General features: G+C 45.7%; 1 protein-coding gene across 50 annotated transcripts in view; it reads right to left on the bottom strand.

Annotated features, from left to right (window-relative positions):
• Positions 1 to 18,492, bottom strand: part of ERBIN (erbb2 interacting protein) — a 133,737-nt gene extending 115,245 nt beyond the window's left edge. For 14 of the 50 annotated variants that reach the window (XM_051853682.3, XM_051853686.3, XM_051853689.3 and 11 more), the window contains exons 1-2: positions 17,592 to 17,919; positions 16,911 to 17,022 (exon numbers count right to left, since the gene is read on the bottom strand). In XM_051853682.3, the coding sequence (XP_051709642.3) occupies positions 16,911 to 16,916 (6 nt within the window). In that variant the 5' untranslated portion in view covers positions 16,917 to 17,022; positions 17,592 to 17,919. Of the gene's footprint in view, positions 1 to 16,910; positions 17,023 to 17,383 lie in introns of all 50 variants that reach the window. The other 36 variants (XM_051853685.3, XM_070056775.2, XM_070056778.2 and 33 more) reach the window with 7 other exon arrangements.
• Between the last annotated feature and the right edge of the window lie 227 nt (positions 18,493 to 18,719).

The raw sequence follows: 18,719 nt of genomic DNA, 5'->3' as shown, positions 1-18,719 counted from the left end.
GTGCAGGGAGTTAAGCTGCCACATGGGACACCAGCATCCCGTATTAGAGTACTGGTTTGAGACTTGGCTTCTCAGCTTCCAATCCAGCTCCCTGCCAATGCACCTGGGAAAGCAGCAGAGATGGCCTAGTGCTTGGACCCGGCCACCCATATGAGAGACCAGGATGAAATTCCTGGCTCCTGGCTTCAGACTTGGCCATCTGGGGATTGAACCAGTGGATGGAAGCTCAATCACTCTCCCTTCCTCTCTCTGTGTGCCATTTTGCCTTTCAAATAAAATAAAACAAAACTTTTTCAAAATGGTGTCACTACTGGTAAGAATTTAGCAGGGGTAGGGAATGTCCAGATGGCAGGCCATTAGGCCTACAAAATTATTTGGTCTGTTCCTGCCAACGCAATGACAAGTGAGACTCAAAATTCAATATATGTATAATAGACTAATTTTAAAAAAAATATTTATCTTATTTATTTGAAAGGCAGAGTTACAGAGAGGAAGAGAAAATGGTCTTCCATCTGCTGGTTTACTCTGCAAATGGCCACAAGGCCAAGGCTGGGCCAGGCTGAAACCAGGAACTTCTGGGTCTCCCACATGGGTGCAGGGTCCAGGTACTAGGGCCATCCTCTGCTACTTTCCCAGGCGCATTAGCAGGGAGCAAGCAGACTAATTTTTAAATTGATAATTTTGTATGGCCCGAAGACTATGTTAAGGATATACAAATGGTCCTTAGCAGAAAAAAGGTTCTTCACCCCTAAATAAAACTAGATGATTTCCAAAAGCCCAAATAAGAAAAATTAACTTTATTACTTTTTTTTTTTTTTTTTGAAAGGCAGATTTAGACAGTGAGAGAGAGAGAGAAAGGTCTTCCTTTTCCTTTGGTTCACCTCACAATGGCCACTGAGGCCAGCGCACCGTGCTGATCCGATGGCAGGAGCCAGGTGCTTCTCCTGGTCTCCCATAGGGTGCAGGGCCCAAGCACTTGGGCCATCCTCCACTGCATTCCCGGGACACAGCAGAGAGCTGGCCTGGAAGAGGGGCAACCGGGACAGAATCCGGCACCCCGACCGGGACTAGAACCCGGTGTACCAGCGCCGCAGGTGGAGGATTAGCCTAGTGAGCCGCGGCGCCGTCCAACTTTATTACTTTTATAATCTCAGTGCTAAACCGTTTCCAAGAACAGCATTAAACCCAACATGCCAAATGACTGACAAATCTGATTACTTTAACTGAAACTTGTATATGGCAAACAGCATAACCAAGGCATAAGGGTAAGCAACAAGACAATAAAATCCACGTAGAACACCTAAGATATACAAAGAAGTCTTACATTTCATTTGCCAGTATCATAATTTGTCAATTTAAACTGAGGTCATCTGACTCCGAAGCCTGTTTTTTTTTTTTTCCTTAAATTTATTTATTTTGAAAGTCAAGAGTTACAGAGGTCTTCCATCCACTGGTTCACTCCCCAGATGGCCACAACAGCTGGCCTGGGCCAAGCCAAAGCCAGGAGCCAGGAGCTTCTTCAAGTCTCCCATATACGTGCAGGAGCCCAAGCACTAGAGTTGTCCTCTGCTGCTTTCCCAGGCCATTATCAGGGAGCTGGAGCAGAAGTGGAGCAGCCGAGACTGCAACCAGCGCTTATATGGGATGCTAGCACTGCACGCAGAGGCTTAACCCTCTATGCCACAGTGCCAGCCCCTGAAGCCTGCGTTCTTAATATACCACACCATATTGCCTCCAAGATTTACACAGGTATAAACTGCCGGCACCGCGGCTCACTAGGCTAATCCTCCGCCTTGCGGCGCCAGCACACCAGGTTCTAGTCCCGGTCGAGGCGCCCACTCACCCCATGGGAGACCAGGAGAAGCACCTGGCTCCTGCCTTTGGATCGGCGTGGTGCACCAGCCACAGCGCGCCTGCCGCGGTGGCCATTGGAGGGTGAACCAACAGCAAAGGAAGACCTTTCTCTCTCTCTCTCTCACTGTCCACTCTGCCTGTCAAAAAATAAAAAGAAAAAAAGAAAAAAGAAAAAAAAAAAACAACTAACATTCATTTTGGCCAAGAATGCACAGAAAGATGTATTCTTATATACTATTTATTGGTGGAAGTACAAATTGATACAAACTCTTCAGAGGAAATTTAATTTTTTCAACATTAAGTAATACATAGGAATATATCTGGAAGATAGCACTGTGGAGCATTCTTTCTGTTACACATTTCTGTATCTGAATTTTTACAGTAAGATTATTGTTACCAGTGTTGTGGTAAAAAGTTAAGCCACTGCTCGAAATGATGGCATCTGATATGGGCACCAGTTCTTGTCCCAGCTGCTCCACTTCTGATCCAACTCCCTGCTAATGCACCTGGGAAAGCAGTGAAGGATGGCCCAACTCCTTGGGCCCCTGCACCCATGTGGGAGATAGAGAAGCTCCTGGCTCCTGGTTCCTAACCTGCACAGATCCAGCAATTGCAGCCAATTGGGGAATGAACAAATGGCTGGAAGATCTCCACCCACCCTGCCTCTCAAATAAATCTTAAAAAGATTAAAACAACTGTTTCAGGACCAGCGCTGTGGCGTAGCCAGTGAAGCCACCGCCTGCATTCCTGGCATCCCATACGGGCACTAGTTCAAGTCCTGGCTGCTCCGCTTCCAATCCCGCTTTCTGCTGTGGCCTGGGAAAGCAGTAGAAGATGGCCTAGTGCTTGGGCCCCTGCACCCATGTGGGAGACTCAGAAGAAGCTCCTGGCTCCTGGCTTCGGATTGGCACAGCCTCGGCCATTGTGGCCAATTGGGGAGTGAACCAGAGGATGGAAGACCTCTCTCTCTCTGCCTCTCCTTTTCTCTCTGTGTAACTCTTTCAAATAAATAAATGAATCTTTAAAAAAAAAAAAAAAACTGTTCAGTCCTTCACCTATCAAGGCTTTCACCTAATGTCTCTTATCCAGCTTCTTACCCTTCCTTAAAACACCTCCCTTTACTTGTATACAGGACAGACTGATAGAAATGACTAAGGCCAGACAGGTAAGAAAGACAACTTCCAGGGTTTCTAGCTAGGGAAGGATCTCAAAAGAAAGATAAGATAGGATACTGGCTGGTATCAGGTATCCATGACAAATCAAACAGGATCTCCTATACATAAACAATCCCTGCTATACTGTATGTAGCATAAGGATAATTAACTAAATATTTTTTGAATCCCAGGAGATCAATGGGACACCTAAAGGATCCATTTGATGCTGGTAGGATCTTTTTGTCTTTTCCTGGAAGATTGAGAACAGATCTTCTCTAGTCACAAAAGGATATCCCAGGATGTCTCTTAAGTCATTTACAAAATCTCCAAGAATGAGGAAGTCAAACCAACTTATTCTAGACTGGGTGATAGCCTTGGCCATTAGGAGATTCATTTTTAGATTACAAGTTTCTTGTACCAGCCCTAACACAAACATGACCTGCACACCTCTTCACCTCCACCTCAGGGTGGAGAATTGACCTAATTAGAATTATAGAATTATAACTGACCAGTTAGAATTGACCTAAGGTCTGAAATTCAAAGGACATCATTATCAGAAAGGTAAATGCTCCAAACTGCTCCTGCCAACAATATTACATCAATATGGAAAACAGCCTTGCCAACAAATTACTGCACTCATACTGAAATCAAGAAACTAACTAAAGGAAATCATCTAATGCAGATTAAAAAAAGCACTAGATTCTTTCCACCTTTCAACATAACCTGAAATATTTCACCTAAATATTTTTAATTAATGCTTGTTTTAAAAAAAAAGATTTATTAATTTGAAAGAGTTACAGACAGAGCAGAAGACGACTGTGAGAGAGATATTTCATCCACTGCTTCACTCCCCAAATGGCCACAACAGCTGGAGCTGGACTGGTTCAAAGTCAGGAGTTTCTTCCGGGTCTCCCACATAGGTACAGAAGCCCAAGCACTTGTGCCATCTTCCACTGATTTCCCAGGTGCATCAGCAGGAAGCTAGATCAAAAGTGGAGCAGCTGGGACTCACATGGGCGCCCATGTGGGATGACAGCACTACAGGCAGCTTTACCCACTAAGCTACAGTGCTGGCCCCAATGCTTATTTTTTACATTTTAGAATTTTATCCCCTTAGAAATATGTCAGAAATTGTACTGCAGAGCCTTTTGGCTCAAAATGTCTGAACAAATGTTTACAACTCTCCTCGCCATCCCCACCAAACACAAAGCACAAAAACAAAATCAGTTCTCACTGTCAAGACATAAATACAAGTATGAAAAGAAAAAGAAACTCTAGAATGAACCCTGTAGAGATGAATTAGAATTATTATTGTGAACTTGGTTTTATCACAGAAGAAGGAATATAGATGTAAAAATGTGCATATATAAAAATACTTATTAGCTCTACACACTGCCTGTGATAGCAAAACTCCAGAAACAAAGAACAAGTACTCAGATCCTGGTTTCTAACTACCATTTCCCACTAAAATTAACTAGAGAAAATGAAGTTTAGAACACTGTATTATGTTAAAAAGCAAGGACATTCTCAAAAAAGGAAGTGACATATCAAGAGAAATAATAAAAAATAATAAATTAGCTTGATGGAGTTCTCACTGACCAAATCAAAAACAATTTGATCAGGGCTGGCACTGTGGCACAGCAGGTAAAGCCACTGCCTGCGATGCCAACACTGGCATACCATATGGGCACCGGTTCATGTTCCAGCTGCTCCATTTCCAATCCAGCTTCCTGCTAACAGCCTGGGAAAAGCAGTGGAAGATGGCCCAAGTGCTTGGGTCTCTGTCACCCATGTGGCAAACCTGGAAGAAGCTCCTGGATCCTAGTTTCAGACTGGCCAAGGTCCAACTGTTACAGCCATCTGGGGAGTGAACCAGTGGATCGAAGGTCTTTCTCTGTTTCTCCCTCTCTTTCTATAACTCTTTCAAATAATTAACTAAATAAATATTAAAAAAAAAAAAAACGATTTGACCATCAAAATAAAGGGGCAGGCACTGTTGTAGAGCTGGTTAAGCCAACAACTGTGATGTCTGTATGCCTATCAGAGCACCACTTGAATCGTAGCTACTTCTCTTCCAACCCAGCTTCCTGCCAATGCACCTAGGAAAGCAGCAGATGATGGTACAAACAGTTATGTCCCTGTCAGTCCTGTAAGAGACCCAAACTGAGTTCCAGGCTCCTGGTTTCAGCCTAGCCCAGCCATGGTTGTTGCAGGAATTTGGGGAATAAACCAGCAGATGTCACTCTGCTTTTCAAATAACTTTTTTTTTTAATGATAATGGATTATAATCCTATAAGTATAGTAGAGAACCAATAGTTCTCTAGATGCAGAATTAAAAGATGTTAAGTAAATGAACTAAAAATCTGAGGACTGAAATAGTTTCAAAATACCACTCCCCATAATATTTATTAATTACAAAGGAAGAAACAGTACCTTGAAAAAGGAAAAGTCTAGCAGTCACAACTTTAATCATAAAATTTAAGTATCAGTAGTTGAACAAATTGCCTGCCACCTGATAAGATGCAATGAGAAAAATGTACCATCATGTCTGTAACACTGCCAAAGACCTAATTACAGAATCTAGTAAAAGACCAAATCATAAAAAAAGTCAAATGAAAATTAAAGGATATTCTACAAATAACCAGGCCTGGCCGGCGCCGCGGCTCACTAGGCTAATCCTCCGCCTAGCGGCGCCGGCACACCGGGTTCTAGTCCCGGTCGGGGTGCCGGATTCTGTCCCGGTTGCCCCTCTTCCAGGCCAGCTCTCTGTTGTGGCCAGGGAGCGCAGTGGAGGATGGCCCAGGTGCTTGGGCCCTGCACCCCATGGGAGACCAGGAAAAGCACCTGGCTCCTGGCTCCTGCCATCGGATCAGCGCGGTGCGCCAGCCGCAGCGCGCTGGCCGTGGCGGCCATTGGAGGGTGAACCAACGGCAAAGGAAGACCTTTCTCTCTGTCTCTCTCTCTCACTGTCCACTCTGCCTGTTAAAAAATAAAAAAAATAAAAAAATAAAAAAAAAAAAAACAAATAACCAGGCCTATAATTTTCAGAAGTATCAATACCTTGAAAGGAAAGACAGAAAACTGTTCCAGATTAAAGCAGAATAAAGACATGTGACAATTAAATGTAATACATGCACCATGGTATAAATATAACAAGGAAGAGGGGTGGCATATGGCACAGCAGCTTAAGCCACCCTCCAGGACACCCACATCCTACAGCAGAATGCCCAGTTCAGGCCCTGGCTACTCCACTTCCAATGCCGCTTCATCAGGACGCACGTCCTGGGAAGCAGCAGTGGTATCTGAAGTCCTTGGGTCCCTGCACCCAAGTGGGAGACCCAGATTGAGTTCTGGGCTCCTGGCTCTGGTTTTGGCCTGACCTTGCCCTAGCTGTTGTAGGCATTTTAGTGAGGGAACCAGCAGATGGAAAATCTGTCTGTCCTTCTGTCTCTCTGCCTTTCAAATTAAAATGAAAGTTATTAAAAATAAAAATAAATACTTAACTCCTGAACTCATGCAGGGCTTTAAACCCAAAGTCATAAATTAGTGGTACAAAGAAAGCTGAAAATCCAGTTACGGTGTTCAGAAGGTGAGCCAAGTAGAAGGTCCCTAGACTGTTGCAAAGGTGTTGGGTGGGGGTGGGGGGGGGTGCCTTGGTGGGTAACTGTCATAAAAAGGCTGGTTGAAATAAGCTGAATTCAGGGGCAGGCACTGTGACGTAGCTAGTAAAGCCGCCGCCTGCAGTGCCAGCACCCCATATGGGCACCAGTTCAAGTCCCAGATGCTCCTCTTCTGATCCAGCTCTCTGCTGTGGCCTGGGAAAGCAGTAGAGATGGCCCAAGTTCTTGGGCCCCTGCACCTCCGTGGGAGACCCAGAAGAAGCTCCTGGCTCCTTCTCTCTCTGTGTAACTCTTTCAAATAAATAAATAAATATTAAAAGGGGGGAGGGGCAGCGCTGCGGCGCAGCAGGTTAAAGCCTTGGCCTGAAGTGCCGGCATCCCATATGGGCAACGGTTCTAGTCCCAGCTGCTCCTCTTCCAATCCAGCAGAAGATGGCCCAAGTCCTTGGGGGCCCCTGCACCCATGTGGGAGACCCAGAAGAAGTTCCTGGCTCCTGGCTTCGGATCAGCACAGCTCCAGCCGTTGCGGCCATCTAGGGAGTGATCCAGCAGATGGAAGACCTCTCTCTCTGTCTCTACCTCTCTGTAACTCTTTCAAATAAATAAAATAAATCTTTAAAAAAAATAAAAAAGTTTTTAACCCTAAGTGGGGGGACTATACACATCTGAGAGACCTGACACCCAACACAAGCATAAAGTGAGATCCTCAAAAGAAAGAATTGGAAGACCTGTGTCCTGGTCAGTCAGCCAAGTAATACAACCATAACACTGAATTATGAAAGCCTCTGTACAGCTCTGCACTATGAGAGATCTGACACTCAGACAGTATGACTGTAAAACTGGAGAATATCTAGAAAAGGACAGGACATTCATACACTAAGAAGTTAAGCTACCCACATACTCTAAAAGAGAAACCTATTAAATATTCCTTTCTTCCTTCTTCTAAACAATTACCAAAGCCAGAAAAACAGGGATTCATTTAAGCTGGGAAAACACTTAAGAGAGTCCATAATACAGAACTTTGACCACCATGAGAAATCTAACATTTGAGGAAAAATGAAGAGTAAGATCAAAATTTCTCTAGCGTTAGAACAGGAAACAGAGATTCAAGGTTCCATGGAGACAAAAATAGAGCTAAAGCAGCTCAGAGAGCTAAGCTGTAGCTTGAGGCACCATCATCTCATGTCGGAGCACTGGTTCAAGACCCAGCTACTCCTCTTCCAAACCAGCTCCCTGCTAATGAGCCTGGGAAGCAGCAGACGACACCTCAACCACTTGAGTTCCTGCCGCTAGTGTGTGAGACCCAGATGGAGTTCTTGGCTCCTAGTTTCAGCCTGGTCCAGCCCCAGCTGTTGAGACCAGTCGGAGAGTAAATCAACAGATGGGAAGACCTTCAATCTCTCTATGTCAAATTGTTTTTCAAATAAGTAAATCTTTTTTTTAAAAAAATCATACAGCTAAAAAGTATATTTTTAAAACATATGTTTAAAATAACTGCATAGAACTAAAAGCAGAGTGATCTCAAAGATCAAGTCTCAAGATTCTCCCAGACCTGGAGGAAGCTCCTGGCTTCGGATCAGCACAGCTCCAGCCGTTGCGGCTATTTGGGGAGTGAACCAGCAGATGGAAGACTTCTCTCTCTCTCTCTCTCTCTTTTTTTTTTTTTTTTGACAGAGTGGACAGTGAGAGAGAGAGAGACAGAGAGAAAGATCTTCCTTTGCCGGTGGTTCACCCCCAATGGCTGCCACGGCCGGCGTGCTGCGGCCTGCACACCACGCTGATCCGAAGGCAGGAAACAGGTGCTTCTCCTGGTCTCCCAGGGGGTGCAGGGCCCAAGCACTTGGGCCATCCTCCACTGCACTCCCTGGCCACAGCAGAGAGCTGGCCTGGAAGGGGGGCAACCGGGACAGAATCTGTCACCCCAACTGGGACTAGAACCCGGTATGCTGGCGCCACTAGGCGGAGGATTAGCCTGTTGAGCTGCGGCGCCGGCGTAGACTTCTCTCTCTCTGTCTCTACCTCTCTGTGTAACTCTGACTTTCAAATAAATAAATAAATCTTAAAAAAAAAAAAAGGAGCAATTAAAAAAAAAGATTCTCCCAGAATGTAATACCAAAAGACAAAATAAAATAGTAAAAATTCTATAAACCCCAGCATTGACCTAAGTTCCTAAATTTTGGCTCAAAGTCCTGGAAATCCACAAACTTAAAGAATCCCTGAAACACTTTTAAGAAGTCCGTGAGGTCAAAACTATTTACATGATAATGATGAGGCATCATTTTTCCCTTTTCCATTACACTGACATTTTATATTGATAGTAAAGGGTAAAGGTAAGTAAAACTGCTAGCACCTTAGCAAGAACAAAATGTCATCAAGTTACTAGCACCATCACACACTCTAGATTTATTTTTTATTTAAAGATTTATTTTATTTATCTGAAAGGCAGAGTTAGAGAGAGAGAGAGAGAGAAGCAGAGAGATATCTTCCATCTACTGGTTCATTCCCCAAATAGCCACAACAGCCAGATCAAAACCAGGAGCTTCCTCTGGGTTTCCCATGTGGGTGGCAGAGGCCCAGAGACTTGTGGCATCCTCCACTGCTTTCCCAAGCGTATTAGCAAGGAGCTGGATCTGAAGTGGAACAACCAGGACTCAAACTGCCATCCATATAGATTGCTGGCATCGCAGCAGGGGCTTAACCAGCCTTGTTTATTTTTAAATGCCACTTTCACTTGATTATCTTCAATAAGAGTAAAAAGTAATTCTCTTGTTTTTTTCTGCTACTGCATAATGACTTTTGTTTTGCTTTTTGTTTTTGTTTTTTTGACAGGCAGAGTGGACAGTGAGAGAGAGAGACAGAGAGAAAGGTCTTCCTTTGCCGTTGGTTCACACTCCAATGGCCGCCGCGGCTGGCGCGCTGTGGCCGGCACACCGCGCTGATCCGAAACCAGGAGCCAGGTACTTATCCTGGTCTCCCATGCGGTGCAGGGCCCAAGCACTTGGGCCATCCTCCACTGCACTCCCTGGCCACAGCAGAGAGCTGGCCTGGAAGAGGGGCAACCGGGACAGAATCCGGCGCCCCGACCAGGACTAGAACCCGGTGTGCCGGCACCGCCAGGTGGAAGATTAGCCTATTGAGCCGCGGCGCCAGCCAATGACATGTTAACATTTGAAAAATATGTTTAACACAATGAATCAGTATTTTCCAACTATCCAATGCATGTTACAAATCATGAATTAGCAGATTTATCAAAAGTGCAAGTCAAACCAATCAATGAATTTTAAAGTAACAAGAAAGGAAAAGTTCATTGTTACAACTGCAGATATGCCACTCACACTAACCTTTAAAAGACTACTACTTTAGGTTCACATTTGGCACAGCAGTTAAGGTGCCATTTGGGACACCCACATCCCACATCAGAGCACCTAGTTGTGTCCTGGTTCCTATACTTCCGATCCACCTTCCTGCTAAAGTACACTCAAGGATGAAGCAGGTGATGGCTCAAGTACTTGGGTCCCTGCCACCCATGTAGGAGACCCAGCCTGACCCAGCCCTCCCTGTTATGGGCATTTAGAGTGAACCAGCAGATGGAAGATCTGTCTCTCTGCCTTTCAAATAAAACAGAAAATAAATACTGTAAAAACAAACAAACAAAAAAAACTACTACTCATCAAATTTTGTATCAAAGAGTATCCACAATAAACTAAAGACTATGAAAATAGGGGTCGGCGCTGTGGTGCTGCAGGTTAAAGCCCCGGCCTGCTGTGCCAGCATTCCATATGGGCACTGGTTCGAGTCCTGCCTGTTCTACTTTCAATCCAGCTCTCTGTTATGGCCTGGGAAAGCAGTAGATTGCCCAAGTCCTTAGGCCCCTGCACCCACATGGGAGACCCGGAAGAAGCTCCTGGCTCCAGGCTTTGGATCAGCGCAGCTCCAGGCGTTGCAGCCAACTGGGGAGTGACCCAGCAGATGGAACACCTTTCTTTCTCTGCCTCTCCTCTCTCTCTGTAACTCTTTCAAATAAATAAATGGGCCGGCGCCACAGCTAAATAGGCTAATCCTCCGGCACACCGGGTTCTAGTCCCGGTCGGGGCACTGGATTCTGTCCCGGTTGCCCCTCTTCCAGGCCAGCTCCCTGCTGTGGCCCAGGAGTGCAGCAGAGGATGGCCCAAGTGCTTGGGCCCTGCACCTGCATGGGAGAACAGGAGAGGCACCTGGCTCCTGGCTTCGGATCGGATCGGATCGGCGCAGTGCACTGGCCGCAGTGCACCAGCTTCAGCAGCCACTAGGGGGTGAACCAACGGCAAAGGAAGACCTTTCTCTCTGTCTCTCTCACTGTCCACTCTGCCTGTCAAATAAATAAATAAATAAATAGATTTTTAAAAAGACAATGAAAATATTCCTCCCTTTCCACACAATGTGGCAGGGGGGAATGTACCTGTACTGAAAATGGGCAATATTTTCTTTTTTGTCACTACCCTCTAAACAAATGCAAGATAACAACTACGAGTATTGACATACTATTATAAGTAATACAGATATGATTCAAAGTATACAGGAGGAATGGTATAGGTTATATACAAATACTGTGCCATTGTATGTATTGTTTAATTTTTATTTGAGACAGAGATATTAAGTTTCTCCCTGCTAGTTCACTCCCCAATTGCCTGAACAGCCGGAGCTGACCAGGGAAGGAGATCTGAGCTCAATTAAGGCCTCCCTTGTGGGGGGCAAGGACAAAACTACTTGAGTCATCACCTGTTGCTTCCCAGGGTCTGCACTGCCAAGACGCTGGACTCAGGACCCAGAGTAAAGAGGTAACTCCAAGCACTCCAATATGGGATGCAGGTATCTATCTTAACCTCTTGGCCAAAAGCTCAGCCCACCTTGTCATTTTATATAAGGGATTTGAACATCCAAAGATTTTGCTATTCCCAAATAGAAAGGGTGTTCTGGAATCAACCATGCACAGATATCAGGAACAACCATATTTAATTTAGCAAAATAGTTCTTATTAAAACAGTGTTAACATGCAGTGGCTTGTAATATTTAATTTTTAAATTTGTTTTCATTTCTAATAAAAAGAAATCTGATTGATAACTCACATACACCAAAACTCTTGGGAGTCCTCAATAACTTATAAAAGTATCAAGGGATTCTAAGACCAAAATGTGTAAGAACAATGGCCTTAGGGCTCCTACACCGTAACGGAATGAATCCTCCAACAAGCAAATGAAATATGTAAGGCACTCTGCTCAAAGTTGTCCCAGACTATTCTACTGATGTTCTGACCTATCATTTATTTTTTTTTTACTCTGATTGTGCGAAAGCCATACATTTCACTTCAAAATTTGAATTCTGGGGCCATGGTTTTGCCATAGCATGTAAAGCCACAGCCTGGGACACCAGCATCCTATATGGGCGCTGGTTTTTGTCCTGGCTGCTCCTCTTCCAATACAGCTCCCTTTAGTGGCCTGGGAAAGCAGAGGAAGGTGGCCCAAGTGTTTGGGTCCCTGCGTCCACGTGGGAGATTCACATGAAGCTCCTAGCTCCAGGCTTCTGCCTGGTCCAGCCATGACTGCTGCGGACATCTGGGGAATGAACCAGTGGATAGAAGCTCTGTCTCTTCCTCTCTATATATAACTCTTTCAAATAAATAAAATCTTTAAAACAAAATTTGAATTCTGATCTTTTCCCTGGTTAGCAACATGCAGCACAATAATCTCTGACGACACTGGGCAGCAGTAAACCACAGCAGCTGGCTACACAATCATGAGGAGAAACAACCAACATTCTACAAAATACTGTGTCACCAGAGTTTTCTGCATACAGGTATTCAATGAACTACACAGGATAACCAACACTTCATTCTAAAATAGGCTTGTATTAGGTGATTCTGCACAACTATAGGCTAATGTAAGAATTCTGAGCACATTTAAGGTAGACTAGGCTAACTCATGAAGTTTGGCAGGTTAGGTGTATCAAATGCCTTTTTGACTTAACAGTACTTTCAAATTACAATGGGTTTACTGGGATGTAACCCTGCCACAAGTTAAGAGCATCTGTATTTTCTGAATTATTCCATTTGCCTTCCATTTTTCTATAACTTTACTATCATGTCTTATTTTCACAATCTTATAATGCTGTTAATTTACTTTTCTCATCACTTCCAAGACACCAAAAAGGCAAGAAACACCTCACTACAAAAGTAAATGGACTTCGAATAATATATTTATGAATAATGCTCAAGACTTTATTATGCTTGTTTTGATCACTTAAGATGTCCTTTTTAAGGTATTTCTAGTTCTTCTACATTCTTTTAAGAATTACTTATTTTATTTATTTGAAAGGTGGAGTTACAGAGGCAGAAAAAGAGAGGTCTTCCATCCACTGGTTCACTCCCTAAATGGCCACAATAGAGCTTCTTTCAGGTCTTCCACATGGGTGCAGGGGCCCAAGCACTTGGGCCATCTTCCACTGCTTTCCCAGGCCATAGAAGAGAGCTGGATCAGATATGAAGCAGCCGGGCAGCCAGGACCAGTGCCCATATGGGGTGCTGGCACTTCAGGTGGTGGCTTTATCTGCTACACCACAGTGTGGCCCCTCTACTACACTCTATATATATCTAAAGTCATAGATGTATAAATAATATCCAGATAAGTAGCTTATTTTATTAAGTTTCAGATATTTTTTAATGTCATATACTTTCAATTATAAAGACTGGTAAGGAAGGTCTTTACCCATGGTGTCAGGAACAAAATTTGAAGTGACAATAAAGAATGTGACAGAGTTCCAGTGCACTTATTTCATGAAAGCAGAAGACAACTGTAAATTTTAGACACAAACAAAAAAGACATCCAACTTGAGAGGTAGGAAAAGAGACAGGAGCAAAAAGGAAAATGGAAAGTGCAGAGCAGTGTTTGTATGTTTAAAGAGATCAAAAGCATAAGGTAGAAGGGGGTTATAGAGGGTCTTAACATGTAAGAATATATGACCTGATATGACCGAAACAGTTAATTCTGGGGACATTAAGGATGAACAAGATAATTGAAAAATGAAATTCAAATAAAAAAAGTATACATTAATATCAAGCTTAATTACAGTTATGTACACTGAGCTGGAATGCAAAAAGAATATTCAGAATTCAATGGGTTAAGTCATCATCTATGATGTCAGCAACCCATGCAGCTGCTCCACTTCCAACCCAGCTCCTTACTATATGCCTGGGAAAGCAGGAGAGGGTGGCCCCAGGGCCCCTGCGTACACGTGGAAGACTTGGATGAAACTCCAGGCTTCAGCCTGGTCCAGCCCTGGCCACCACAGTCATTTGGAGAGTGAACCAGGGGACAGATCCCTCACTCTCTCTTTCCTTCTCCCTCTCCTTTCAAATAAATATATTAAAAAAAAAAAAAAGAATTAAATGGGTCTGATTAAGTACACTTATACTGCATGTTATGAACAGTTTATTTAAGGGAAAAACATAGTCTGATAAAGCTTGGAAAAGAGAGGAAAAAAAAATACAAATAAGAAACAAGAGACCAATATGGAAAAAATAGAGGAAGTAAACAAACCTAACTACAAAAATAGGAAGCCAGGGGCCAGTGCTGTGGTGTAGTGAGTAAAAATGCCACCTGCAATGCCAGCACCCATGAGTGCTGATTCAAGTCCCAGCTGCTCCACTTTTTAACATTAACTTATTTTACTTGAAAGTCAAGAGTTACACAACGAGAGGAGAGGCACAGAGGCAGAGAGGGAGAGAGGGAGGGAGGGAAGATCTTCCATCCACTGGTTCACTCACCAATTGACCGCAACAGCCAGGAGTCAGGAGCTTCTTCCGGGTCTCCCACGCAGGTGCAGGAGCCCAAAGATCTTCCACTGCATTCCCAGGCCACAGTAGAGAGCTGGATTCAAAGTGGAGTAGCCAGGACTCGAACCAGCACCCATCTGGGATACCGGCAATGCCGGCGGCGGCTTTACCTGCTGTGCCACAGTCCCAGCCCCTGCTCCACTTTCAATCCAGCTCTCTGCTATGGCCTGGGAAAACAGTAGGAAATGGCCTAAGTGCTTGGGCCCTTGTACCATGTGGGCGACTGGAAAGAAACTCCTGGCTCCTGGCTTCCGATCAGCCCAACTCTGGTTATTGCAGCCATTTAGGGAGTGAAAGAGCAGATGGGAGATCTCGCTTTCTCTGCCTGTGCCTCTCTGTAACTCTGTTTTACAAACAAAATAGAGGGGGCCGGCGCTGTGACATAGCAAGCCACCTCTGCAGTACTGGCTGTGATCCCATATGGGCGCCAGTTCGAGTCCCAGCTGCTCCACTTCTGATCCAGCTCTCTGCTTTGGCCTGGGAAAGCAGAAGATGGCCCAAGTCATTGGGCCCCTGCACCTATGTGGGAGACTCAGAAGAAGCTCCCTGTCAGTATGCCTGGGAAAGCATCAGAGGATGTCCCAAGTCCTTGGACTACACCAGAGTGGGAGACCTGGAAGAAGATCCTGGCTCCTGGCTTCAGATCAGTCCAGCTCTAGCCACTGCAGCCATTTGGGGAGTGAACCAGTGGATGGAAGACTTCTCTGCCTCTCTGTAATTTTACCTTTCAAATAAATAAAATCTTTGAAAAATGAAAAAAGAAGCTATCATTTATTACCAATACTTCAACATCATCAAGGTCAAAAGTAACTGAATTTTAGTGATTTACCAATGATACGTCTCTATAGTCATCACTTAATTAACAGCACACAATGAAAATCTGGCTCCCATATTTGAACCTCTGTAAGCTTTTTATACATAAATTTTTGTTACAGTTTAACCTCAAGCGGCAAAGTGATTCTGTAACTTAGTACTTTGAATTGGTGGAAGTTCTGAAAACTCATGATTACCTTCAACAAACATATCTTTTAAATTGTATTCTGTGCAAATAAGTAAACACATAATTTATCCTAAGAAAGTCTATACAACACTAAGAATACCCAGATCCTGAAGTCACTTAAAATATTTTAACTGACTGCTTTTCTAAACATCTCTTCAAACCTCACATTTTAAACAAAATTTTGGAATATACAGTTCAACAGTGCAAAACCTAAAATTTAGTCTGTTAATGCTAAGTAACAGAATTTTAAGTAAACCACAAAGAAAGTTATGCATCATTAAGAGGTAAAAAGGAACCAAAGATAATTACAAAAGTTAACACCTCATTTTTAAAAATGTGTTGCCTGCCTGCAAACATACCATTCTTCTCCAGGAGGAGGGGGGAAACCAAGAACTTTATCAAAAACCAGGTGTTTAGTCATTATCAGGTGCTACAATAATTTTTACATAAAATTTATGAACACAAATACCTTTGTAAAGTGGTAATTCTGGGTCAAACTTGCTCTATTATGGCTTTGTTGCTCTGAGGCCAAGTATGAACCATATAAGGAAACTGAAGTTCAATGTCATTTATTTTGTTCCATTCTTTCAGATGCCCAACAATAACCTCCTTTGCTGCCTAATACATGGTCTGAATTCATAAAGTAGATCAGCTGTGCACTTTAAATTCCTTGATAAGGCTAATTTGGCTTAAAAGGAATTATATGATGGTTCACAATTAAAAAAAAAAACAGAAATCACGCTCTCAGAAAAAAAAAAAGCAATACAGTTAAAAGTCTCCCATTTTGAAAAGTACTTTTAAAAGACGAAGTAGCAAAGATCAAGTTGTGAAATAATTTGATCCTGATTTTAAAATTTACCTTTTCTCTCTGAACGGAAGTCAGCTCTTTCTCCTGGGGTTTACAGTAATTACTTTGCTAGTATTTGATAAACTAGGCATCGATTTATATTAAAATGATTCCACAGATGATCATATTTTCTTAGCATTTACTCACAAATACAATATTTTTTCACTACCTTTACCACAAAAGTACTGGGGAAAAAAATAAACTTAAGACACTAAAACGCCGCTGAAAGCAGGGAGTGGGTTTGCCATGACCCAAACGCGTTGACTCTAGGAAGTCTACCCATTGGCTCAGAGGTGTTCAGAGCTCTGCCTGCTGCTAGTAGGTCTGTCACGCTTCACGGAGTCCTGCCCCACACTAAGTTCCTCTCCCTTATTAGGCCGAACCGAACGAAACATTTGGGCCAACACAAAAATCTAAATATCCTAGTATTCAAAGGCACAGCTTTTTTTATATCCCAATCAGTGTGGTTCCCAAGAAAATCTTTGAAGCGTTTTACTTCCCTCCCTACATAGTCAGTGCTGACCTGCACGGCGGTCCGAGCAAATCAAGCTGCGTTTTAATTACACACCTTCATCTGTAATCCTCACTCCCTCCTTCTCCATCCTAATGGTTCAGTCACAAGAAAAGTCTAGCAGACGCTTGCTTTCAATTAATGAAGGAAATATTTTAGGAGTCAACACCTGAAAAGGACAAGTTAACACACGTGAAAAAAAAAAAAAACATTACCTGCCCTGAAAACTAAAGCTGGCAAAAAGTTGCTTGTCCCTAAAATCCAATAAACTAGACGCAACAAGGCTCTGAACCAAAAACAGTCTCTGCGCGATGAACTCCAAAGCCAAAACCATCGCTATCAGCACAAACAAACGCGGCAGCCATCTCAACAGCCGCAAATCGACGGAACTTTCCTCCCAACCAAGTCGCCAGACAGGAGCTTCGCACACCTCGCAGAGGCTCCAGAAAACGAAAACTTCTGGAGCTCGCGCTCAACAAAGGCACTCTTTCTCCAGGCGGCCCAAACTTCCCGTCCCACTGCATTCTTACCATCGCTTCTACACAAACCACAGCCCAGATGGCAGACCGGGGCTTAAAAAACAAAACAAAACAAAACACACACAGCTCTCCCACTTCACCACCTAGAACACTGTGCGCTCCGATCCGAGCAAAGAACTGACGGAAACTTGGGCAAAAGGATCGCCCCTTTTCCGGTCCGTGCACTGTGTGTCTTCCAGACGCTTCTCGCGAAAATTACCTTTCGGCCGGACGGCGTCTCAGGGCTGCTTTTTCCAGGCTTCGCTGCCCATGATTCCCTCGCCCGCGTTAGTCACTTCGCATCCAGCCGAGTCTCTCCGGTGAGAACGGATGTGCAGCGGCCGCCCGCAGCAGCAGAGTAGGCTGCCCGGGTGGGGGTTGGGATGCGGGCTGGCTTCCTGGTCTCGAGTTTGCAGGAGTTTCCCAGCCCCAACTAGGATCTCCGCCGAGAGGAGGAGGAAAAAAAAAAAAAAAAACTTTTTCACTCGTGACACCGCCCGGAATTGCCGTGCGAAACTCACTTCCTGCCTCGGCGCAAGGCAGGAGCCAGCTCCGTCCAGGGGAACCCGGAACCCCAGCGCGCGCGCCGCGGAGGGGGAGGGGAGGCGCCGTCGGCCGGGCCCCGCGCGCCCCGCGCCCCCGACGGCGGCGGCGGCGGCCGAGACGCCGCCCGGGCGCTCGGCGGGCCGCGGCCGCGCTAGGCCGGCCCTGCTCCTCGCCGCCGCCCCCAGAGCCGAGCGGCCGGTTATTGTCTCGCTAGCGCCTGCCGCGCCCTTCGCCCGCGCCGCCGCCGCCGCCCGGAGCCGAGGGGCCGGGCAGGCTCGATGGCGGCGCCCTCGTCGGGCCGGCCGTCCTTCTGTCCGTTCCTCGCAGCGTTCCCTGCTCGCCCGCCTCTCGCTTTCCCGCCGCCGCGCCGCCACTCCCCTGCTGCTGCTTCTTCCCCGGCGGCGGCGGCGGCGGCCGCACGGGGCGCGGGGCTGGGGTGGGCGGCAGCCCGGTCCTCCTCACGAGTTCGCGGGGCCGCGGCGGGGGCCGAGGCTGCGTCCCGCGCCGCCGCGCCACCTTCGCTCGGGCGAGAGACGGCGAGGGGAGGGGCCCGGCGGGAGGGAGCGGAGAGCGACGAGGAGGAGGAGGAGGAGGAGGAGGAGTGGGGCTGGGGCGCAGGGGAGTGACCGCCGCGCAGGCCGCGGCGGAGGCTACGGCGCCACCGCCCCGCCGGCGAGGGGGGAGAGGCTGCGCGCGGCCGCGCGGCGGAGGGGGCGGGGCGGCCTCCCGCGGGCTGCGCCCCAACCGCCCACAGCCGGGCCGGAGGCCGGCGCGAGCCAGTCAGCGCGCGCGCGCGCGCGGG

The sequence above is a fragment of the Oryctolagus cuniculus genome, chromosome 14, assembly GCF_051225735.1.
Source record: "Oryctolagus cuniculus isolate XC-2025 breed Fujian yellow rabbit chromosome 14, ASM5122573v1, whole genome shotgun sequence".
NCBI classification, from domain to species: Eukaryota; Metazoa; Chordata; class Mammalia; order Lagomorpha; family Leporidae; genus Oryctolagus; species Oryctolagus cuniculus.
The sequence above is the reverse complement of the archived record's forward strand: the minus strand, read 5'-3'. Positions and strand labels throughout refer to the sequence as shown.